Genomic DNA, 25,000 nt, shown 5'->3' with positions numbered 1-25,000 from the left:
AGGAAATGTATGTTTTCTTCAGGGTCCTACTCACAGCCAACTCAGTCACAAGAAGTGCCCCGATCCCACACCCTGGCCAGGTTCTGGGGAGTTAGGCTGAGCCCGGGTGTAGGGAGGCACAAGGGAGGAGTGGGGTATGGGCGCACCCCTGCCATGCACCTGCTGGTAAAGCTGGGGAGGCACAGCCGGTCCCTAAATGCCAGAATAGGGGGCCAAAGGCTCCTGTCCTGACACTTAACCAGCTTGCCCCTCCATTGCCCCACTTTGTCCCCAGGAGAGCGCTTGGGGTGTCAGGATAAATGACACCTGCACTTAATGGAGAAGGTTCTCTCCAAGGTCTTCTAGAAGAGAGAAAGAGAGGGAAGGAGCTTACTCTGGACAAAGCTTTGAAATGCCTCTCCCATGTGTTCCGAAGCCTTTTTCTTCCACTGCCGACCAGGTTTTCCAGTGCCTCAAGGGCTCTGCTGGCTGAGCAAATTCTGCCCCCAGATCCTCTCCTGACTCCCCACCACCACCCCAGTTTCCTGAGTGCTCCACAAATCTACCCACACGAGTCCATTCTCCTTGTGATTTGATCTCAGCTAGGTTAAGGGAAAGGCTTTGTACAAACTAATTTATACTAAGGGGTGAGTGGCAACTAGTTTCCACTCTTAATCTTCTCTGTGAATTTTTCATGGATAATTGAAAACTGATCTCTGGTTAGTGGAATTCAAGGCAGCAGTGGGAGCAGGAAAGAGTTATCGTGGGGCCAGATGCCCCCCCTGCTGCTCTCTAAATCTTACCTCCTGCCTTCTCTACCAAGTAGTAACTAGAAAGAGAACAGGCAGTTAGTGCCCCTTGCCCCCTCTGCAGCTATCTTCCTATCTGGGACCTCAACCTTACCTTGAGAGAAGGTGCAAAGTTCACAGGTTTTATTCCTCTGAAGCCCAAAAAAGGCCCCAAACCCAGGTACCCACTATGTCTAGGTCACCGACCCTTGGGGCGAACAGCTTTCAGCCGAGACAAGCCCAGGCCTGCCATTCACCACTCCTATGCCTTCTGCCCCGGCGGTCTTGAGTTTAACCTCAGGGCAATTTCCACTCCACGCAGGTCCTACTTCCATCCATCTCCACTTTCCGTGGAAGCCCAGCCTTCCCCTTCTTCCTTCTGGCCTCTGGGACTGAAAGTGGGGCTCACAGCGGGACTCAGGGTGAGGTCCAGGTCCAGCCTCACCAAAGCCACATCCAGCCCCAAGCAGACCAGGTTGTGGAAGGAGTGCAGGAATGGCTGGCTCCGGGGAGCTGGCAGGTTGCTGGGCTCAAGACCCACCCAGACAAAACCATCCTGCTTGGAGAAATTGCCACTTCTCCAACAGCCTGCTTGTCAGGTGCACAAAGAACAATTACTACCCAACACCAGAAAGGGGGCAGGCTGACTCTGGGGCAGGTTTTACTTGTTGCAATGCCAGATGGCTCATCACACTCTCTTGGTTGGCTGATTCCTCCCAGGTTGCCCCTCAGGCTCCTGGCGGGCTGTGTACACGGAATGTTAGAAGGCCTACTGCTCAGGGGCACCTGGGTGGCTCGGTCATTAGGTGACCGGCTCCTAGTTTCAGCTCCCATGGGGATGGGGTGGGAGGCCTTGGAATCAGCCTGGCCTGCACTCAGCAGGGGGCCGGTCCCTTTGGGCTTTGGGCTTAGCGGAGGGATGGGGGGCTGCTTGGGATGCTCTCTCTCCCTCTTCCTCCTCACCCCCAAAAATAAATATATAAATCTTTTCTAGAAAGAGGGGCACCTGCGTGGCTCAGTCGGTTAAACATCCGCCTTCTGCTCAGGTAGTGATCCCAGGGTCCTGGGATGGAGCCCCGCGTCGGGAGCAGGGCTTGGGAGCCCATGGGGGTCCTGCTTCTCCCTCTCCCTCTGCCTGCTGCTCCCCCTGCTGTGCTCTTTCTATCAAATAATAATAAAAAAAATCTTCCCCCACCAAATTTTTTTTCCAAATTATTTTTTTTCCAAATTATTTTTTAATTAAAAAAAACCCAACATACTGTTCAGGTTTGTAAGCTCTAGGACTTCTTCTCCTACATGAGTTTGAATACACAGAAATTGCTCCAATTCTAAGCAGCAGATGAGGTGCTTCCCAGCTACTGATAAAGAAGAGAAACTCACTGGTCCTGTGAGTTTGAAAATCCAATCTCCTCTCAACCCCCCACCCACGCCCACCCCTCCGTGACAGGCGGGCTGTGGCTGAGGAACTGGAAACTCAGCTACTTTCTTATCTCTATCGAGTGAACTAGGGTCTTTCTCCTCCTATATCTAATATTTCCTTTCCTTTGTGTTTTCTGCTTCACCACACTCAGATCCTTATCACCTTCTATGCCTGAGGCTGAATCAAAAAAGAAACCCAGCAAAGGCTAGTTGTATGCTAGGGAGTTTGCTTTCACGTGTGACATTTTTAGAAGGCTTGAGTGGCCCCGTCTGACGAGGAGATGCACAAACATCTTGGAAAAAGGCAACACTTCTGATAAATGCAATTCCCAGAACCCTCCTCCAAGCAATCCTGCCCACAGCCAACTCTCAACTCCCAATACACACACACACACACACACACACAACCTTTGACAAATAGCCAAATCTTGGGGTTAAAGAGAAAGGGTGCCATCATGTCCTACTTTCTAGTGGCTTCTACTCTGAGTTCCTGCTGAAAAAGAAAACAAGAGCAGCCCTGACATTCAGAAACTAGGCTGCACTCACACCTAGGCCTGTAGATGTAAACAGTCCTACCGGATGTAATCTCACACAATCCCCACCTCAGATAAGGTCACACAAAATGAGGCAAAGTACAAGTCCACTTCCCAGTTCTGTCCAAGCACAAATACAAGGTCACCGTGACACCTGCAAAATACCAAACATACCCTCCTTTGACTAAAATAAGTGATTGCTACAGGGTTACTAATTACAGCTCCATTCTCTTGCTAGTCTCTATTCTATGAATAAAATGTATACACACAATTGTCCCCCCTTTCTGACAAATGTCCAAGGTAGAGCACACCGTTTGCTTAGGCCCTCCCCTTAATGACCCAACCAAAACCCAAATGCTGTAATAGGTTCCAACTCCCTTTTCCTAAGGCACTTCATGGTTCCCTATGGTGTTTTCTCCCTCACTGGGAGTCATAAATCCCAACTTACTTAACTACAGATGTGTTCCTAGGAGTCTTTGAAGGGCATAGCTCTCTCCAAATAACTGTCCATCCCTATTTCCTCTCTTGGTGTATTTGTTGGTTGGTTTAGAGCCAAATATCTGGCTCTAAATCCCAGCTCTGCATGTCTTTGGCAATTTACTTGGCCTCTTGGAACCTGCTTCAGGAAAACAAGACTATCCTCACAGAGGACTGGGAAGGTCCGGTAAGATATGATGTCCAGTGCATCAGAATGGTTAACAGGCTAAGAGACACCAATAAGAAGTTATACTTTAAGTCTGAAGAACTCTGCTAGGTCCAGAATCCTTAGAAACATCCCAACTAAGGTCACATTGTTCAATTTATTACAATAAGCTTGATGACCAAATACACTGGTCCAAATTTACTAGGCCTCAAACAATAGCTGAGTAATAGCTTTTCACAACTCCTACACCATAGAAGAATGTACTGGGGTCATCAAGATAAGACATTTTAATGGATATGTCTCATGTTCTGTGTATATTTCTAGAGTCCTCACTACAAATGAGATCTCTGCCCTGGCTGGCCTCCCAGAGAAATCTCATCATCTGACAATGTGATATTCAGGGCGGGGGGACACAAGGTATGGGAGAGAGACTTGGGTTCAAGACTTATCTCCTCCTCTTACCAACTTCAGTAAGTTACTTGAATCTGTTTTTTCTTTGCTGTACATACATACTATTGTATGGGCTATTGGAAAGTTTAAATTTAAAAAAAGATACATACATACACAGGTAACCTGGCTAATACAGAGAAAGCATTCAGTTATTGTTATGACTCATGCTTCACCAACCTCTCTTCCAAGGCCCAAATTTACACATATGTGCACACACACACATACACATATATACAAGGTCCAATTTTGAGTTTTCAACAGTCATCCATGGAACAACAGGGCCTTTGCCTGTACAGTCCTGTTCCCTGGGGTGGGACATCTCATCACTCCTTTGTGAATATCTCTGAGACCTATTGGACCCTCTCAGCAGGTATAAGGTGGTCTTCAGAGTACTTAACACCTGTGAAGGTGGCAACAGCTTAACTATCTAAGGTACTAAGGGATCGGCTTAAAATATGGAATGTGATTAGCAAAAAAAAAGTATTTCTAAAATGCATCTAAATATGCTCCGTCTTGTAGGATGTGTTAATGGCTTTTGACAAGAACTGTATATATGCATAAAACTTGGAGAAAGTGGACATTTTGAGTCTAGCAGAAAAGATCTTTCATCTCTCCTGGGAGTCCACCCATGGAGCGTTTGGGGCCACTCGGGGAAACCTGTCTAATAGGGGCTTGAGTGGAAGTGAAAGGGCTAAAGGCAGAAAAACCAGGGAGGGAGTCTGGAAAAAAGTTCTAAGACCAGATGAGAACGGAACATACTTTTAAGATCCCAGAAAATACCAAACTTCTCTAGGAGCTAGGACAGAGATCTAAATTCAGGGAAACTACCTTTAAAAAGGAAAGAACCAGCCCCCTCAAAAAAATTTAAAAATTAGAGAAGCCAAGGTGATGGCAATATGTTGCAATGGTCTTGAAGTCAGAAGACCTGACTTTGCCAACTACTAGCCGTGATACAGGCAAGTCCTCCACCTGCTCAGAACTTCTACTTCCTTATCTACTCTTATCTCAAGAGTCAGCCAGACCAATAAATTGTGTGTAAAAATATCACAAACCATAAAGCACTCTAAAATTGAGTGGCAAGGTGAGATAAAATCAATAAAGCATTTAAGGGGGGCACCTGGTGGCTCAGTGGTTGAGCGTCTGCCTTCTGCTCAGGTCATGATCCCGGGGTCCTGGGATCAAGTCCCACATCAGGCTCATCATAAGAAGCCTGCTTCTCCCTCTGCCTATGTCTCTGCCTCTCTCTCTGTGTCTCTCATAAATAAATAAATAAAATCTTTAAAAAAAAAAAAAAGCATTTAAGATAGCACACCGTTCACGTACTTATGATGTCCAAATAGACTGTGCTCATATAATCCTTAGCAATTACTAGAAGCGTATCTACAAAGCTCAGAAAGCTCAGTCTCTTTGTAGCAGTTGACAATGAAAACATATAGGGCAGGAATTGGGGAAACTTGGCTCCTTTGAGGCCAAACCCCTCTGCCCATCCGTGAAAGGAAGCAGGAGACGACAGCAATAAGCAAAGGTCCTAAAAAATTATCTTCCACCCTGAGAAGTTTCACGATGAGTCATTTATATGACTTGTACGTTACCTTGGTGGAAAGAATGAACTGAAGCACAGTAATAGGCATGGTGTAGTGGTTTCTAACATTTGCCCCCAAAATGCAGATGCCTGTTCGTAGCTCAAAAAGCGTAGGGAATTTCCACATGGTTTGCTGTATTTTGTTTCCATTTAACAAGAAACTGAACTCTCAAATATGGATCCTCAAATTCCTTGCACACAGTTTCTCTTCCTTTACCCTCCCAACCATGACCAGGGACCCACAGCTCCAAACTGGGGACCTCTGGCATGGGCCGTTGCCAATCACAATTGTTCAGTCTGTACAAGATTATAATTAAGAGAATTTGAAGCAGAATGCTCAAGATGCTGCAGAAAAGAGAGAGAAGAGCGAGGGGGAAAATGGAAAACCATTGTTACTTCCTTGCTAAAGGAAAAAAAGAAAAACCCACAGCTTTTACTTGTCCCTACGGAGTTAAAGGTAAACCAGGCCAGTCCTAGGTAAACCTGTTCCATCTACAAAATGTATTTTCCTTTCAAATTCTTCTTCTCCCACTTGGGAGGTGACTGCTGCCTTTCTTGGGAGCCCCAAGCCCGCCTTCCCCTCCTTCTCCCTATTGGGAAGAACATTATTTACACTCATTGGCTGGCACTCATTCATGTTAAAGTTTAACAATTAAAAGTATCATATAATAATGATGGATTGAGAGATCCTAAGGCACAGTACCACAAATCTTCCTTAAGAACATCCAAATCTACATTATTTATGTGTCCAGTCACCCATACAAACAAAATATAATTTCGTTATCCAAGTATCCATCTCTGAATATTTCTGTATTCCAGTATCCTTCTCCTACTACCTTCCTTAGATTATCCACCCACATCCCTGCCTGAACCCCAAGAAGCTCAGCAGTACTGGCCCCTTCTCCCCCAGACAACTGACACTGCCCAACTCTGGGCCATGGCCCCATCTTCCTCCCAAATCAAAGGCTTCCAAACCCAGGCTTCTACCCCTTGCTATCCTGTTGGTGACCAGGTGTGCCCTGGGTCCAACCCTGTTGCACCCAGGACTGGTGGTGGGAAAGGAGTGGAGCACAAGAGGATAAACAGATCAAAAACATGATGTGGCCTGGGAAATGAGATGCAGAGGCACCTGCCACGGGCCCAGAGCTGGTTAGAGAAAGGGACTGCACACAGAAAGAACAAGAGAAAGGAACGGAAGGATAAAGAGGAGAGGGCGTGAGGGGGCTCAGTCCAATTTGTTTGTTTCTAAACCCTTGAGGATTATGGGTCCTGAAATGAACACATCAATAGGCCTCAAACATCAGTAAAAAAACAAGGAGCACCCCATGCTTTTTCACATTTTACTACAGAGGTACTTTCGATCTATTGCTAGCTAATAGGTCATTTGTAAACTGCTGATGCAGATCCTGCATGTAGAAAATCATTTTACAAAAATACATCAAAAACTAGAGGATAACGTGTTCCCTGTGGGCTGTTGCTGGAAGGCACGTCTGGGCAGGTGACACGGGCCGCAGAGCAGCAGCGGCAGTCGCAGCCCACACGGGCCTCCCTGAGGCCAGGTTTGTCCAAGTTCACTGCGTCCTGATTCTTCACCTGTCTTCTCTCCTCGTGGCCTTCTTCTCACCCGGGACCCACCTCTTCACAGATGACTGTGCAGGACAAACAAGTAACAGACTTCTTCGTACCGTTCTCCCTCAGACGAGAACAACCGCGGTTCTCTGGGACACTGAGCAGTTCTATTTCCCATGGGCTGTCTTATTCCATCGTGTATCACTTCAAACTTAAATCTCCTTCAATCCACGTTTTTCACGTAGCCTTCATGTTATCCCTGGAGTAGTCCTTTCATACTCAGCCCCTCGAGTATGTGTACCACAGTCTTTAATAACAACCCTCAGGAGCAGAATGACCAAGAAAGTGGTCTTCCTACAACTGTTTTACATTCTGTATTACTTGGGGCTCTGCTAAGAAAATACAAAAAGGAGAAATCCAGATCCGTAATTAGCTGCAACCAGTTCTTAATGTGTACTACAAAGGAAAGTCTCTAGTCCAAAGTTATTGCGGTAAAATATTCAGGTCTTCCGAAATGTCACCAGAAGATCCAGGGTCATGCACCAGACCAGAAATCCACTGTGATGTTGGTATACAATGGATTATAATCCACAGAGAGTAATTTATAGATACAGCTAGTCAACCCATCTGTTCTCCAGACTCGTGACACCTGATGTAAGAGCTTCATCCTAAAGATAAAAAGAACAACGTAAATGGTAATGCTAGAATATAACATATTTTACCACTGCTTTTTGCCTTGTCCCCAAATTTGACAAAAGTACCCTTGTAAATTATTGCACCTGCTGGGTTTCCTACTACAAAAAGTTAATTTTCCCAGTCTAAAGTAACGGACACCACTAATAGCCATGTGGTTGAGTGTCAGACCCTATGTTAAGAGCCGGGGAGCAATGATGAAAAGGGTCAATGCACCCAGTCTACAGGACAGAAGGACGCACAGGCAACACTGATACAATGTGACACGTGCCATCCACTGCTAACAGGTCCTCGGCTAAGCTTCGGGTGGATCTAGGAATCCTCCCCAGTTGCCGTCCATAGGCAGGGGCGGGTACCTCTATTTCCTAAGAGTCTCAAAGTTAGAATCTACGTAGAGGAAGATGAATAAAGCAGCACCTGACTTCATGAGGGAGTCTGCGTGGGGAGGGCTCAGAGAAAGTAAACATGACTGAGGCTCAGAAGAGGAGAAAGGTGAGGGGAAGGACACGCAGGCAGAGACGCCACCCTGTGCAAGATGCAGAGACATGTTGAAGTAGCAGGATGCGTTTCAAGAAGCAGCAGCAACTGCAGGGCTGGGGCCCCGGGATGTGGGGATGTGGAAGAGGTGGTGAATTAAATTGGTCTCTAGGAAAAACAAAATAAACAAACAAATAAATAAATAAATAGGTCTCTAGGAACTTGGGGTGAAAAGCAATATATTTCGGTTACAGTGTCAATGTGGACGGGGATCAGAAACACAATGCTGAACTAAATAAGGTAAGAGAAAATCAATACAGTATGATTTCACTCAGAGAAAATTGGAAAACATATAAAGCTAATAAGCCATCTTCTGTACAGGGATACACACCTATGGGAAAACAACGACAAAGGAGCAGCAGAAATAACTGTCATTATCACAATTCAGGAAAACATGACCACTTGGGGTAGGGGAGGGGTACACGGGTCAGAAACACAAATCGGATGGGGACACTACCACTGCCCATGGTACCAAGAACCTTCAGGCTTTTCATACAATTTATAAGCATTCTTTTGTATCTATTCCATAATTTCTATTATTTTTTAATTTAAAGAGAAAAGTGTACCCCGATGGACAAAGACTGGAAAGACACATGGAGAACAGAAGTTGTGGGACACCTGGGTGGCTCAGTGGTTGAGCACCTGCCTTTGGCTCACGGTGTGATCCCAGATCCCGGGATGGAGTCCCACATCGGGCTCCCCGCAGGGAGCCTGCTTCTCCCTCTGCCTGTGTGTCTGCCTCTCTCTTTGTGTCTCTCATGAATGAATAAATAGTCTTTAAAAAAAAAAAAAGACTTAAAAAAAGAAAACAAGTTTTGTTAAAGTCACAGATTCTAACAAAAGGGCTAAAAGCCTTTTAATATTGTTTTAAAATATAAACTCTAACAAAGCCCTATAATATTTTAATATTGTTTTAAAATGTAGGGTCCAACAAAAGGAATAAAGGAGTTTTAATAAGGTTTTAAAGTCTAGAAGAAAAAAATCAGAATAAAGGATTGTAGATTCTGCAGCCACTGCCCCCTAAAGAACTGGCTTATTGGCCCGGATTCTTTGGTGAAAGGGCCAATTCCCGGGGCAAGAGAAGTACAGGACGAGCCTAGCACAGCGCATGGCGCAGGAGCCCAGAGAGGCGAGCTCTCAAAACTAGTGCAGTTATGTCCGAGGGCTCGGGATCAGCTTGAAGAAGATGCCACCTGCCAAAGATGGGACAACTAAGCACTGAAAAGAGTATGAACTGCAGGTGGAAGGATGCGGGGAGGCAGCAACTCACCATTTTGAAAAATGAAAAGTCACTACTGAACCTTTCCCTTTATTCTGGCTTTTTTTCTCTGACAACCATACCTTGGCTACTCAAATAGCCGAAGAGGCAAGTCCTTCCTTACAGAAAAACCTGTCTAATAAATGCAGAAGGCCTGACAGTACCAGAATTTTGCGATCCCAGGCAGCCCGGGTGGCTCAGCAGTGTAGCGCCACCTTCTGCCCAAGGCCTGATCCTGGGGTCCCGGGATCGAGTCCCACATCGGGCTCCCTGCATGGAGCCCGCTTCTTCCTCTGCCTGTGTCTTTGCCTCCCTCTCTCTCTCTCTCTCTCTGTCTCTCATGAATAAATAAATAAAATCTTAAAAAAAAAGAATTTTGCGATCCCTAATTGACTAATAAATTCATTAAGTGAGCACCCATGGCTGCTAAAATCATCGGTGAAAGACTGATGGGGGACCTGGATGGGGCTGACAACGCCTAAACCCACAGATCAATGCTGGCATCACCAAGACCCGACCAGACATCACGTCTTCCTGTTGTGATACAAGAGGAGCTACGTGGCACCATCAGTAAGGTGTTCTTGTCCCCAAAAAGTACTGGAATCCGTCCAAGCGTCCAGGTCTAACCCCCAGTTTACAAGGGAATGCAGAGGTCAGAGGCACATATGAAGTTATTCCACCAGAAGGCAATTCACAAAACCCACAAGGTAGGAAATTCCATCAGACAAATGAACTGGTTTGTTCAACAAATACAACATAAGGGGAAAAAAAAAGTAGGGGAGAGGTAAGGTAATCTGCAGATTAAGAGATTTCAGAGAGCTCATCCAAATATCCAAATGCAATGTGTAGACACTGTCTAGATCCTCTGATCTGAATAAATAAACTATTAAGGGGAGGGAAAATATATATATATATATGATAGCCCAAAAGGCCTTGTTATTAGAAGTCTGAAGATACCAGCCCCAGGCTCTTGCACACTTGTGTGTGTGTGTGTGTATTTGATAATTAGGGAAATCCAAACACAACTGGATATTTGATGATATTAAGTAAGTATTGTTAATTTTGTTTTAGGTATGATAATGGTGTAGTGGTTCTTTCTTTAAGACTTCTTATATTTAAGCAAACCTATACATAAAAATGCTGTGATATCTGATTTGCTTCCAAAAATCTACTAGAGGAGAAAAAAAAAAGTGAGGGAAAAAAAGAGAGGACAGAGTTAGTAACTGTTGAAGCTAGGCACGTGGTATGTGAGGGTTCAATATCCCATTCCCTCTACTTTTGTGTTTGAAAATGACCAAAAAAACAAAAAGTTCTGAGCAAAATAAACTGTCTCATCTGATCAAATTCAGCAGTCCTTAGACAAAAGAGATACGTAGGTGCCTCCTGCCAGGCATGTGGATCCAAGACTCACCGTTCTATATTCACCTCATTGCCTCGGTCTCTGGTGTGGAAAATCATTGTGTATTTACCCACTTCAGGCATTGGCCGGATTATTTTCATTCTATGAAGCTCAACCCTAGAAGAATAACAGAAATGTTTTATCCTACTTATCTACCACCAGGTTCTTAAAAATAATAATAATAATTTGCAAAAAATTTACACTTATGCACAGTCTCACAGTCTGATTCCTAGAATATTAAAAAAAAAAGAAAAGAATCTTCTTATAATAATGTTAGGCCTCAGGCAGTAAGTCCGTAAAAGAACCACATTGAATATTACTGGGGTACAAAGGAGATGTGTCGATTTATAGTTTGTCATTTTCGAAAACACCTGAGAAAGTACTCGTTCTGATTATTTCAAAACATCATGACGCATGGGAGAATCAAGGCTCTTCAGGTGCCCAATTTACTTCGTGTTTCCTTTTTTTCAACAAAGAAAGTAATGACCGATTAAGGTCCCACGCTTAAAAGCCCACAAACCCAGATATAAATGCAGACTTTGTTATTTACAATCTTGGAAAGTCAGTTCATCATTCCAGGACTCGATTTCTTCTTTGTAAAACGGCAGTAGTGTTACAGAGTTGATTTGACAGGGTCCGAGTGAAACAGTCCACACGCTTTGTAAATAGTAATGCAATATAGAAGTGCAAATAAAGGTGGTGCCTGTTGCCCAGGTGATTAACTTAATGTTTAGTAAATAAATCATAGCCAGTTTTTATGTTCAAGTCAGTGGTTTAGTCATAGCATTGGTCAAGAACCACTGTGGAGGTTATGATGTTTTTCTCAAATGAAAGCAAAACTGGGGTCTTCCCTCTACTTGCAGTTGAGGGAGGATCAAGAAGTGAAGTTATATGATATGTGAAAATTCTATTGATCATCCGCTCTGGACAGTGAAATGGATTTGGGGAAGATAACGGATACTGTTTATCTCTAGTCCTTGCTACTCTTGCCCTGAAGTCTATCAGGTACCCTCTGTCTACCTCATAAGCCAAGGCCACACAGGCTGCTGATGGGCTAGGCCATAAAGTGCTGTTGCCCATCACTATGACTATTCCTATGGAGCCTTTGGTGGGGGGAACCATTCTATCTTCGCAGAAACATTGCAGAGACTCCCAGCCTAGACATGGGAACAAGACCAACATGGAGCCCTGGCTCCTAAAAAAGTGATGCAGAATTTCAGGTAGTCATGGATCTATTCATTCAGAACCCTTGCTAGGAAATGTCCTTTCGAAGAGGTAACAGTAGGAGGAAAGGGAGTCTCCTCATAGCCCCAATGGTCTTGTTATTAGAAGTCTAAAGATGACTAGGCCCAGGCTCTTGCACACTTGCTTTGGGGAGCTAGGGATACCCATAACTATCTGGTCACAAAACCCAAGCTTTGGGCGCAGGGGGGTGGTGAGCTGAGAAGAGGCCAGACATGTTCCCTTTGAGCCCCCCAGAGCAGAAAGCAATCCAAGAAAATCTAAGGGTGATGCCAGGAGCCCAGGATCTGGCCTGGCTCCCAGTGTGTGGGGCTAGCTAAGGCATAAGCATGAAAGGACACCTTGGCCTGATCCTGGGGGTGCCACTCCCCATAGGCTGTTGACACTCTCTGCTCTGGAAACTGAAAACTCTGCCAGGATTCCCTTGGGTCTGAGAAAAAACACAGGTTCACAACAGACTCTCTGGCCTCTTTCCTTAAATAGCAGTTTTGCAGAGTTTGGGCCCCTGTCTCATAAGTGATACCCTCCAGTGAGTAGAGAAAGCTCCATCAACACTTCTGGTCCCTCAACATCCACGAGCCAGAAACAAAGCACCCTCCATCAGTTCTGAACTGCCAGTGGCAAATAGCAATTTGGGCTGCCCTGCTCCCACCCCCACCCCTACCTAAGCCTGATCTGTGGCCTCATGACCTGCTGAACTGGCATCGATAGGAACTATCCATAAACACAGGTTTCTAGAGCCACCAGTGATAGCAGAGCCCCGTGAAGGGGACCTGTCCCTGTTGTTCACCTGAGTCTGAGGTCATCGTCTTCGCCTCCCCATCCCCAGTAGTTGTTAGAGAATCCATTCACCTTGAAAAATTGCTCTCTGCTGAGGGCAGTGACACCCCCAAAATATCCGCTGTATCGTAACCTGGAGGAAAAGAGAGGAGAGAAAAGGTACCATCAGCACAAGGCCATTTCGGTTCTCCATACACTCTTCGGATGTCCCTCATTTCAGGGCTGGCATTCTAGGAACACTGAGGACCACGCACTTTCATCCGTCCACTCCTGCTTGACCAATGTTCCGGGTCCTCTCTGTCGGCCCTTCTTTCCTCTGTCTGGAAAAGTGCTCACATCCTCTCACTAAGCAAAGGGCTACACACCTGTTGTTGTGAATGTTTGTGTGCAGAGGTCTACAGAGGAACCTATAAACGTGTGCTGAAACATCAGATCTGAAGGACAGATTTCATCTCAGGTGCCAATCCAGTGAGCAGTGACGGCTGCCAAGGGCACTGGGTCAGGAAGGATCCTGAGGCTGGTTCAGCACGAATGAATGCCCTGATGAATACACTGGATTTTTACTTTAATTTGTTTTGACCGGGTAGGGGAGAGATGAGACAGCTCCTGCACACACTTCGTGTGCAAACTCCACTTCTGTGCACGCAAAGTTCCATCTCTGAGTCTGTGTCCCGAAGAAGCCAACACACCTCAGCAATCTTGAGGTTTCTGGCTTGGGCAACAAGACAGAGGATAGTCTTTCAACAAAAACAGAGTATACAGAACAATAAGAGGAAGACAATAGTGTGTTTTGGGTAAGCTGCATTTGAGATACCCCTGGTGCTTTTGCTCGTGGGCAAAAGGATATTGGATCCGAGTTCAAAAGAGAAGAGTGGCCACAGACATGGCTTGGGAACTAAGATGTCAAGAGGTGGTGGTTGATGACGTAGAAGCAGGAGAGATCGCCTGAAGACACTGGAGTAGGTGGGAGGTTGCAGAGGGTGGAGCTGTGCGGATGCCGAGAAGAAAAGGGGGAAGGGGAAGAGATCAAGAGGCACATCGGAGAGCACCTCCCAGTCATTTAGGATTCTAATGGATTATTGGCAGACAAATTAGCAAAAAAGAGAAATAAAGACAACCCTTGAATATAACTCTAACTATTCAGAAATGCAAATGAAGGCAGCTTTATAACTTGGATGTTACTGAATGAAAAGGTAAAACATATGGAAGATTTCTAACTTTAACCTCAGTTCAACGTGCTCCAAGCTCCAAGACCAGTGCCCCTGGGTGGCTCAGTCGGTTAAATGGCTAAGGGGCTGGGGCTGTCTTCAGCTTGGGTCATGATCTCAGGGTCTTGGGACTGAGCCTCCCCACCCCAATCCAGGGGGCTCTACTCAGCAGGGAGTCTGCTTGTCCCTCTCCTTCCCCCTGCTTGTATGCTTTGTCTCAAATAGATAAACAGAAAAGAAAGAAAAGAAAGAAAAGAATAGAAAAGAAAAAAGAAAAGAAAGGAAAAGAAAAGAAGGGAAGGAAAAAGAAAGAAAAGAAAAGAAAAGAGAAAGAGAAGAAAAGAAAAGAAAAGAAAAGAAAAGAAAAGAAAAGAAAAGAAAAGAAAAGAGGGAAGGGAAGGGAAGGGAAGGGAAGGGAAGGGAAGGAAAGGAAAGGAAAGGAAAAGAAAGGAAAGGAAAGGAAAAGAAGGGAAGGAAAAAGAAAGAAAGAAAAGAAAAGAAAAAGAAAAGAAAAGAAAATTGTCCCAGGAACAATTAAATACTTCTGCTTTTCTAGATACGAGAAACCAGATGGAAAGACCAACAAACATGTATCTAATAGGTGGAGTCCCAAAGGCCAATCTGTAGTTCAGCTGTTCGTTTCTCTGTCCTGAGTATACATGGGGAGGCCCTGTTTAACCCACAACGGAAACAGATTTGCTTGCAACCCCTCAACCTAAAATTCTAGAAAAATGGTATGATGACTTAAAAGAAATAAAAGGAATGAAGTGCTCGGAAGGAGCTGTCACTGGCCAAGACACCCGCTGCTGTGACTTGCTGCCGTGCTGCTGGGCTCTGACTGGGAAGGCCTTCCTGAGGCCCTGCAGACCAGCAGCTTCATCATCAGGACGCTGAGGGCACCACGGCCCAGGCGCAACCTGCCACGCACAGCAATAGGTCAGCAGGAGAGAACCGGCATTACCGTGATCTGGGGGATCTGCCGTCCGCTGAGTGCAAGACAGCGAGCTGGACACAGAACCAGGGAAAGTCTCACACCAGATGGGAACATCATCAGGGTTTGAGGAAGGAGATGCCATGCATCAGGGGCAGGTGGGCCTGGGAGGATTCAGATAGGTAGGAACCTGGGGGAACCCCTGGTGGCCAGAACTCCACGAGGAAAGGTGAAGAGAGAGGCAATGCGGGCTGGCCGGGATCACCTGGAGAGCAGTGTGGCCGCAGTGGGAGGTTGCAGTGGACACCAGCCAGGAAAAAGGGTTGAGGAGCTCTCAGTTTCTCAGCTGCTTCTTAGATGGCAAATGTCTACGTGTTTGCTGATCTCTGCTTTTGGTTTTTCTTCTCACTGGGAAAAGCATAACCAGTTAAATGGCCCTGGAACAATTTTATTTATTTTTAAAGGGCTGTAAGACCCTTATAGTATCCAGGGGCCAGGAATGTCCTTACGGAAAGTAGTTAGGTGCCAAAAGAACTCTTGGCAGTAAAACTTGCCACAGGCTGGTCCAGGGCTTCATCACTGATCCAGTCAGTGAGACAAATAAGACTTATTTCGGGCCTCATCAGAGTCTGAGACAGTTGGGGCAGGTTACTTGAAGTTCTTCCCTCTGCATGTGTGTGAAGACTTTTCCAGCACCTCAACACATCCATGGGGCTGCAGTAACAAGGAGTAAAGCATGTGCATTTCAAGCTCTGTGACACAGTGAGACATCATTGCCAGCAGGGAGCAGACCCTTAGGTGCCTGCAACCCCACCTGCCCTCCTGCGCACGATTAGAGGGATTTTGCCCAAAGTAGCAAAGGTACGAAGCAGGGGACAGGGATGAGGGCAACTCCTACATTACTTGGGACACAAAAGATGTATGTTTACACAGACACATACAATAAAGTAGAAAGATATAAATGACAAACAACCAGAACCAGAGGGAAACTTAGAGGATTTTTAAAAATATTAAAATAGGAAATATATTAGATCTCTGATCTACAAGAAAGACTCTTTTCAGCTTTAATAAAAGAAGGCCATGGATTTGGCTCAGAGCTCCTTACATCCAGATCAAAAGAGGAGACACATTCAATCATCTGATTCATATTAAGAAAACCCTGCCAGTTACTGAAAGAAGACAAAGGCTTTCTGTATCTAATTACAAAAGAAACATCTGGCCAGTGACAATAGCAAATCAAAACATTAAGATCCATACAGGAGCTGTTTTTTTTTTTTTTTTTTAAGATTTTATTTTTATTTATTCCTGAGAGCTAGAAGGAGAGACAGAGCCAGAGACACAGTCAGAGACAGATCCAGAGACACAGGCAGAGGGAGAAGCAGGCTCCATGCACTGGGAGCCCGACGTGGGATTCGATCCCGGGTCTCCAGGATCGCGCCCCGGGCCAAAGGCAGGCGCCAAACCGCTGCGCCACCCAGGGATCCCACAGGAGCTGTTTTTAGAGTGAGCAGCATCTGATGAAATTCCTGATTGCAGCACTGAAGTTTTACTTAAAATTAATTTCCAGCAGGAAAGCCCAAGCACTCAGTTTCTTGTGATCCAGCTGAATTAAAAAAAGAAAAATCTAGAAACCCCCCTAAATCCCCCCCTTTAAACAACATGTATCTGCTCTCCAAAAAACAAACAGCAATAAAACCAGTCCTGCGTGTTTGTAATTTCTCATCACAGGTGTTCACAAAGAACTGGGCCACGGAGAGTTATCTATGGAAGGGTCCAAAGTACAGATATTCTCTATTGGACATGGGGATATCTCATTAATTTTACATAGACAGTGACATGTTTCTGAAAACACCAAGGTACCCTGACACGACACGCTGCTTTCTTCCATGCAGAGGTGGCTCAAGGAGACCAGAAAGCAAGACCTTCAGGTAAGGATTATGATAAAATTCCCCAAAGGAAAAAATCCTGCAGTTCCCTTCCAGACCCCTCCCCTGCCCCCGGGGCCCACTGCCCACCCCACCCCAACTCAGGAGACCGGCATCTCCTGTCTCAGCTTCTCCCCTTCCGTCTTGCTCTGCTCAGCACACCAAAGACCAGCCTCACTGAGCTTCTCCTAGCACCCTTCAGCTATATTGGGGTGCCAGATGCCCCTCAGTCCCTTCCCTAGCAAATCCGAATCCCTTAGCTGACTGAACGAGGTGCATGGTCTGGCCCCTGCCTGCCGTCATCTCTTGCCTCTCCTCCCTCCACCAATCCAGACACTCCTTCCTGGGCACTAATGAACTACCTGCATTTCCCCTCGAAAGCATGCCATGCTCTCTCTCTTGCTTCCACGTCTCGGAACTCTGCTGCGAAGCTCCCATTGTGGCACAAGATGAAGGAGCCACGTGCCCCGGGGAAGAGCTTTACACCCCTCGGCAGGTGTTTCTTAGAGACCTTGTACGCTCACCCGTTGTAGCTTATTCTAGGTATCTGCTTATATTCCACAGTTTACACAGGGATTGGGTTTGAAGTCAGTACCAAGGGCAAAAATCACCTGCAGTGTTACTCTTGGGAATCCCTTATCGTCCAAAGGGAGAGACCTACACAACTGGAACAGCCCAGACTCTGGGATTCAGGCCAGTGCCTTGGAAGTGTTCTACTCAGCGTGGACTTACTGGCAAAAGTAAGGGGCACCCTAGGGGAACCATGGGTGGGGCTGGCTGTCATCCGCAATGCTTGGATCACTTTACCCTTCCTGTTCTTTCCCTTTTGTCTTTCATCCTCTGCCAAGACTGCTATCAGTCCTGTTTTGAACTTAAGTGATGTGTCATGGATCATTATTCCTTTTCTTCATTTTTCTGCGACAGTCTGGTCACCATGCCCCGCACAGCCTTGATGACAACAGGGCGAGCTTCTCAGCCTAAGCAAGCCATGAGCAGAGCCGCCTTAGCACCCACCTGTACCCGGTGCTGTTCCTGCCAACCACCAGATGCTTGGGCTGCTCCTCACACTTATAGAGGTTCAAGTCGTTCTCGGGCACCAGGTCCACATCGTGGAATATAAAGCAGTCCCAATTTTCATCCTTGAGAGCTTCTAGATAGCCCACATTCAAGAGTTTGGCTCGATTAAACTTCTTAGTTCCAGCCTATAGATAGAGAAATTAAAACTTGAAAAGTTGCAGAGATAAGATTTCTCATGGTGGGTGCCCCTCTTCAGCTCAGAGGCAGGAGCTGGAGTTATTCTTCCCAAAGCCCAAGAATATACTTGGTACAGGAAGGTCTGACAGAGAAGATGCAGGAACAATAAAAGACCATTTGTTTTTTTGTGTGTTTTCATATAGACTTGTATTCCAAACGTTACGAACATGCCTTGAAATGGAGAGCTGTGGCTTAATGGCTATAGAGTTTCAGTTTTGCAAGCTGAGAAATTTCTAGAGACTGGTTACACAACAATGTGAACGTACTTCACACTACTGAACCGAAAACTTAACAATAGTTATGATGCACTTTTATGACTGTGAACCTGGGGAGATCCTGGCAAGGCTGAAAACATCAGATCTCCTTGTCCTCCCAGCCCATCGACCTTGCCCCTGAAGCCCTGCAATAAAATGGTTTGATTTAAAAAAAAAAAAATTAAGATACTAAATTTTAAGTATACATCACAATTTTTTTAAAAGATCATACTTTTAAATTACAAATAAAAATAACTCAGGGCACCTGGGTGGCTCAGTCACTTAAGTGGCTGCCTTTGGCTCAGGTCATAATCTCTGGGTCCTGGGATCGAACCTCACAACAGGCTTCCTGCTCAGTGGGGAGTCTGCTTCTCCCTTTCCGTGTTTTCTCTCTCTCTCTCTCTCTAATAAATAAATAAATAAATCTTTTTAAAAATAACTCTAAAATTTTCTTTAAAAGCATGAATGGGGATGCCTGGGTGGCTCAGAGGTCCAGCGCCCGCCTTCAGCCCAGGGCGTGATCCTGGAGACCCAGGATCGAGTCCCATATTGGGCTAGCCACATGGAGCCTACTTCTCCCTCTGCCTGTGTCTCTGCCTCTCTCTCTCTCTGTCTCTCATGAATAAATAAATAAAATCTTAAAAAAAAAAAATCTCTGGGAAGAGCAGAAGAGAAGGGCTGAAACTCCAAAGTCACTGGGCCTTCTGGAAGGCACACATGCAAAGTGTGTGCCAACGCCTGATTCTGGGTCGGCTACTGCCGATCACACCCATTTCTCTGTCCCACGTACAACTATAAACCTTTTTTATACACCCGCCACGCCAATTAGTATCACTGCTTTACTGTCTGACTTCCAGCTGATCCCAATCTTACCATATGTAACAAATTTACACTAAGCTTCCAAGAGACACTGCTTACCAGAGAAGACCAAGAAACCTGGACCCAACCCATAGGTTATTGCTAATATTCCTGAGCTACCTAGAAGTTTCTCGGAATCACTGCAAGAGAATCCTGTTTTAATCCTTAATGGCAGAAGGTGATCCTTTGGGCACCTGGGTCGCTCAGTCAGTTGAGCGTGGGACTCTTGATTTTGGCTCAGCGCATGATCTCAGGGTTGTAGGACCAGGCCCCACATGGAGGCCCACATCGAGCCTGCTTGCCCCTCTCTCTCTGCTCCCGTTCCCTGCCCTCCCACCACTTGCATTCACCCTCTCTCTCAAATAAATAAAATCTTAAAAAAAAAGAAGGTAATCCTCATAGTCACCTTATAGAAGGGATTCATCACTTGGCTAAGAAGAGAACACAATTCAAACAGTAATATGAATAAAGCTATAGCATCAGAAAAATTTTACAGAATTTTTTCATAGTTGTTTGGATCATAATCCTTAATAATAAATTCCCGTTTAATAAACAGTTTATCAAAAAAAAAAAAAACAGTTTATCATAAAGAAAATACAGGCAGTTCTCAAAAGTTACCACAGTATTTTCCTGAAAAGACTAATACCAAGCAGACATATTTTTCTAGTCTCAAATAAATACACTGTACATTGGGGGCCGCTGTCCTGAGTAAGAACTGAGAATGATTAGCACCATTTTTTTTTTCTTTTTTAAAGATTTTATTTATTCATGAGACATACAGAGAGAGGCAAAGACATAGGCAGAGGGATTACCAATTACCAGCATTCTTAAATAACATTTAAAAAGAAAAATAAGGATGCTTGGGTGGCTCAGCGGTTGAGCGGCTGCCTTCAGTTCAGGTTGTGATCCCGAGGTCCTGGGATCGAGTCCTGCATCGGGCTCCCCCAGGGAGCCTGCTTCTCCCTCTGCCTATGTCTCTGCCTCTGTGTCTCTCATGAAAAAATTAATAAAATCTTTTATAAAAGAGAAAAGAAAAAGAATTATAGGGGTGTCTGGGTGGCTCCGTCAGTTAAACATCTAACTCTTGGTTTTGGTGCAAGTCGTGATCTCAGGGTCCTGAGATCGAGCCCCACGTCGGGCTCCATGCTCAGCTCGCAGTCTGCTGGAGATTCTCTCCCTTCAGTTCTGCACCTACCCCCACCAGCATGCGCTGTGTCTCTCTCAAAAAAATAAGTTGATAAAACCTTTACAAAAAATTATAAGCCAGTAATAGTAAAATTTTGTTTCAAATCCTAAAAAATGGGCATACTATATATGCACATTGATTTCAAGAGCTCCCATTTATTTTAAAGTATATACACTGCAGAACTGCATCCTCTGATTTGTCCAAAGTTTTCCTAAAACAAATACTACCAGTTATAAAAGCATGTAGTATTAAGCACGGTATTAAGTATGTAGTGAATGATTTTGCTTGCATTGTTGGCACTTGTAAGGACTTGAGGGGGAATTATTTGGGTGGTCTGGGACAATGTGGGAAAGCGAGACATGGATATTTAAGCTGATGCCTTATCTTTCTCTCAGTAAACATTAATACCAAATACAGTCATCTTCATCAGCCTCTCTACTTGGAGCTAAATCCTTCAAAAACAGCCTAAGCTTCACACCACTGTGTTCCTATTGAATCATGCTTCTGGAAGCCAAATAAGGGAGTCGAGAAAGGGAAAATTAAATATAATCTGTTTTACATAATAAAAGTTATAAGCAGAAAGACGGAGACAGTCCTAGAACTCCATAGCTGTTAACACAGTAACCTGTCGCATCCTCTGCCCAGATCCCCACCGAACAGCCACGCTCAATAATGAAAAACAATTATTCCAACATCTCATTGTGTCATGTACAGCAAAGGCGGGAGGGAATATACGGTGAATCTCTGGGGAATATCTCTGGGTGGTCATAGGCTACCACGGAAGGGCTTAGACACATAAAGCAAAAACAAAACTAAACAGACTTCCTCCAGAGGTTCATTTAAGGGGCACACTTAGTCTGATTATTCCACACTCGGAGGCAAGAATTTCCTTTACTCCTTTCATGGATCAATGAGGCAGGAGCCCTTTTCTTTGAGGAGTCTGATGCTCCCTTTACCCAGGACACACAAGAGGCCATGTCCCCCCCTCGCATCCCAGAGAGAGGAGGACCAGGCGGGCAGAGGCCCAGCCTCACCTGATGGATGATGTAGATGCCATAGTCCAGCTGCTGCCTCTGCAAGAAGGGGTGAAGGTGCTCTAGCAGGTACATCAGGTGTCTCTCTCTGTTCCGGTGAGGAATGAGGATGGCGACCCGCTGCAAAGCCTTACATTCCTCAGGGTGATAGCGACCTCTGTGCACTTGGGGATTTTTCGCTGCCACTTCTTCCAGGGTGAGATCTGGTTTGAAGATGAGCTTGTTCTGGCCCCCTACGGTAGAAACAGAACATGGCAAGTAACAGTAGCTGTCTCATCGGGGGCTGACAGGGTACATGAGCACCCACATAAAGCACTGGGAACACTACCCGGCACACTGTGACGACCGTAGGAGTGTTGGTGTTGGTTTTAGTGTTATTACTTTTGAGGCCTTGTTCGGTCATGAACTGTAACCAGAGTCATGTGCCCCACGCTGCTGGCTGCAAAGGCAAGTAGATGACACATAAGAGCATTCCCCTGTGGCTGGAGAACCAACCCTGGGTCCGTGATTCATCTGTGAGGAGGAGAGGCATTCTGTCCCGTGGCCCTGGTAAAAAGCAGAGGTCAGGGCTAGACTAAGTAACTTCAAATTGCTCCATCCTCTTTTCCTTCTCAAAATTCCAAAGGAGGGTAAAGTCTCTTAAAAATCAGAAGAGTTCTGGGGCACCTGGTGGCTCAGTGAGTTAAGCGTCTGCCTTCAGCTCAGGTCAGGATCTCAGGGTCCTGGGATCGAGCCCTGCATCGGGCTCTCTGCTCAGCTTCTCCTTCTCCCTCTGCCTCCCCCCCCCCCTTTCATGCTTTCGCTTTCTCTCTCTCTCTCTCTCTTTCTCTCTCAAATAAATAAATAAAATCTTAAGAAAAAAAAATTAGGAGCATTCCACGGAATCAAGTTCATGGGCAAGGCCATGTTCCCACTCTTTCCCTGAGCTCCTGAGACCTATCCTAGCTCCTGAAGGTAAAAACCATGAAAGGAAATAGCAACCGGCCTCATGTCTCACCCTGCAGTAACACGTATGAGCAACATCCTAATTCTCCCGTTGTGCACGGCTGCAGACATCCCCCACCGCAGCACCTACTCAGTGAGTCTGGAACAGCCTGGCTGGATGAAACCCAAGGCCGTGCATGGTGACCGACCCCGTGCAAGGCTTTATAGATTAGGCTAGAGGCCCTCCTGCCCATTCTGAATGAACAGGGAATACTGACTGGGAAGAGAGGAGGCGGTGTTCTGGTTAGAGAACTCGGCCACACGTTGTTTTTTAGACTCCACATACACTGCTCGGGCTGTGGCATCTCAAGATGCTTGCACGTTGTGCCATCCCCTCCGCAAGGCAATCACAGGCCCTTCCGACGTATGGTCTCCACGCCTTGCTCCGGGGGACCAGCCCTGGCCACGGCTGCTTGGACCAGGCTCCAGGTTCCACGAAGTGGCTGAAAGACTCTGGCCAACAGCACCAAGGCCAAATAACTGCTTCCAGCCAGCTGGAGACGAACTGGCCTACAAGGAGGAGCCTTTTCTGAAGGTGTGAGACTTCGAGCCACAACTTAGAGCACCAACGCCCTATAAGCAAAGTCTGTAAAATGAGTTATGTAAGCTAGCCAAGCCACTGGACGAGATGACGGCGTGGCTGTAGAGACGGCTTCCCACGTAGCCCCTTAACAAACCCCCCATCTGAGTTAGCCTAAGCCTCTATTCTTGGCCCCTGAAAGAGCCCTGTGCAACAGGTCTGATACAAGTGGGTCCCCTTGCTCACTTTCTCATCGCCTTTTTAGGGCCCCCCCCCCTTTTTTAAAGACTTTATTTATTTATTCATGAGAGACACAGAGAAAGAGGCAGAGACATGGGCAGAGGGAGGAGCTCGATGTGGACTCGATCCTTGGACCGGGATCACGACTTGAGCCGAAGGCAGATGCTCAACCACTGAGCCACCCAGGAGCCCCAATTCGCTGCTAAATTAAATTGAAAGGCAAGACATCAAAGGGAAATCAGAGCATGCAACATATTTAAGAAATAAACACTAAAGACAACATTGAAAAACCTACTCGGTCTTGTCCCTTGACTCCATACTTTGGGCCAAGGGAATGGGAACAGATGTGACATGAGCGGATTTCTCCACTTGTGCTCCATGGATGCCAGGAGAAGGATAACAGCCAGGCCCACTAGCTCACTGGTCGCAGGAGGAGGATGGGAGGCAACATGGAACAGAGCCACCAGCCTAGATCCATGGACCCCCAGTCCATCCGGCAGACTCGTGAGCAAAATACATCCCTACTGATGTGTGCTTCTGAGGCTCCCGCGGCTGGTAATAAAACTGGGTATGTTCATAGAATGGAAGACTGGCCTGCACGTCAGCAGTATAGATACGTCTCCCAAACATAATGCTGAACAATGGAAACCAGACACAAGAGAGTTCATGGTGTATGTTTTAATTACATAAAGTTTAAAAACAGGAAAAATCTAACACCTAAGTGTTAGAATCCCGAAGTAAGGGTCATGCCTGAAAGAAGCGTGAGAATTTCTGGGGTTCCAGAAAGATTCCATTTCTTAATTTACATACCGATGACATGGGTATGTTCATTTTGTGAAACTTTACCAAGTCGTACACTTCTGATTTGTGTTTTTCTGCACATATGTTATATTTAACTAAAAAGTTGACACAGCACTTGTTTAAAAAAAAAAAAAAAAAAAACAAGAAAACACCTTACTGAGGTACGGAGACACAGAAGGGCAGCTGTCCAGGTCTGCTTCTTTCCTGGATTCTTCATTAGTCATAGTTTTCTCCTTCCCCCAAACGAGGACCTTGTTGAAATTAGCCATGAAATCCTGTGCTTTAGGGATCTCTTGAATAGCACCCACAAAGTAGTTGCTGGTGGCCCACCCAACCACTGTCAGGCATAAGAGAAAAAGCAACAGTAATCGGACTTTGTAGGAAAGGTGGAAGGTCACCAGGGAGCCCATGGCTGTTATTCCGTGAGCAGCACGTATCCCTCCACTTCACCGCAGGCAAGAAGCCTCAAGTGCAACTTGTCCAATCCAAAGGCAAACCTGGCGACAACTAAGGATGCCTCCTTCTGCTCAGTAGCTCTGCTCCATCAGTCTCTGAAAGGCAATCACCAAGACACGTTGTTTCACGTGGAAATCCTATCCTGAGTGATTCCCGTCAGCGCAGACTGAAAACCTATCCCCAGGGGATCTTGGCTGACAGCAATGGGGTTTCTCCAACAAGGACTTTGAGGTCAGAAAATCAGAGATTTCAGGGGCAGAGGGCTCCACCCATCTGTGCCTCGCTGGAGTTCTCTCCGGGTTACCACCCAGGCTGTCACCCAAGAAGAAAAGGTGCTTCCAGATGTTGTACAGGAGGTGAAGGTAAAGAAGAGGCTGTGAATGCCTCCTCAGTTCTGAGTTGAATGCAGCCCCAAATACGCCCCCACCCCATTTTTTTCTTTAGTGGCCCTTTCCTAGCACAACTTTAAGAGAAGGT

General features: G+C 45.8%; 1 protein-coding gene across 1 annotated transcript in view; it reads right to left on the bottom strand.

The window, feature by feature from the left end:
• Positions 1-6,720: 6,720 nt before the first annotated feature.
• The window catches only part of B4GALT4 (beta-1,4-galactosyltransferase 4), a 28,152-nt gene continuing 9,872 nt past the window's right edge, over positions 6,721-25,000 (bottom strand). Inside the window, exons 2-7 of the mRNA XM_041722365.1 lie at positions 24,225-24,618; positions 21,523-21,755; positions 17,951-18,138; positions 12,883-13,005; positions 10,863-10,967; positions 6,721-7,631 (exon numbers count right to left, since the gene is read on the bottom strand). Coding sequence (XP_041578299.1) covers positions 7,499-7,631; positions 10,863-10,967; positions 12,883-13,005; positions 17,951-18,138; positions 21,523-21,755; positions 24,225-24,477 — 1,035 coding nt within the window. The 5' untranslated portion in view covers positions 24,478-24,618 and the 3' untranslated portion in view covers positions 6,721-7,498. The remainder of the gene's footprint in view (positions 7,632-10,862; positions 10,968-12,882; positions 13,006-17,950; positions 18,139-21,522; positions 21,756-24,224; positions 24,619-25,000) is intronic.

This window comes from Vulpes lagopus, chromosome 1 (assembly GCF_018345385.1).
Source record: "Vulpes lagopus strain Blue_001 chromosome 1, ASM1834538v1, whole genome shotgun sequence".
Classification (NCBI taxonomy): Eukaryota; Metazoa; Chordata; class Mammalia; order Carnivora; family Canidae; genus Vulpes; species Vulpes lagopus.
This window is presented reverse-complemented; position numbering and strand designations above follow the sequence as displayed.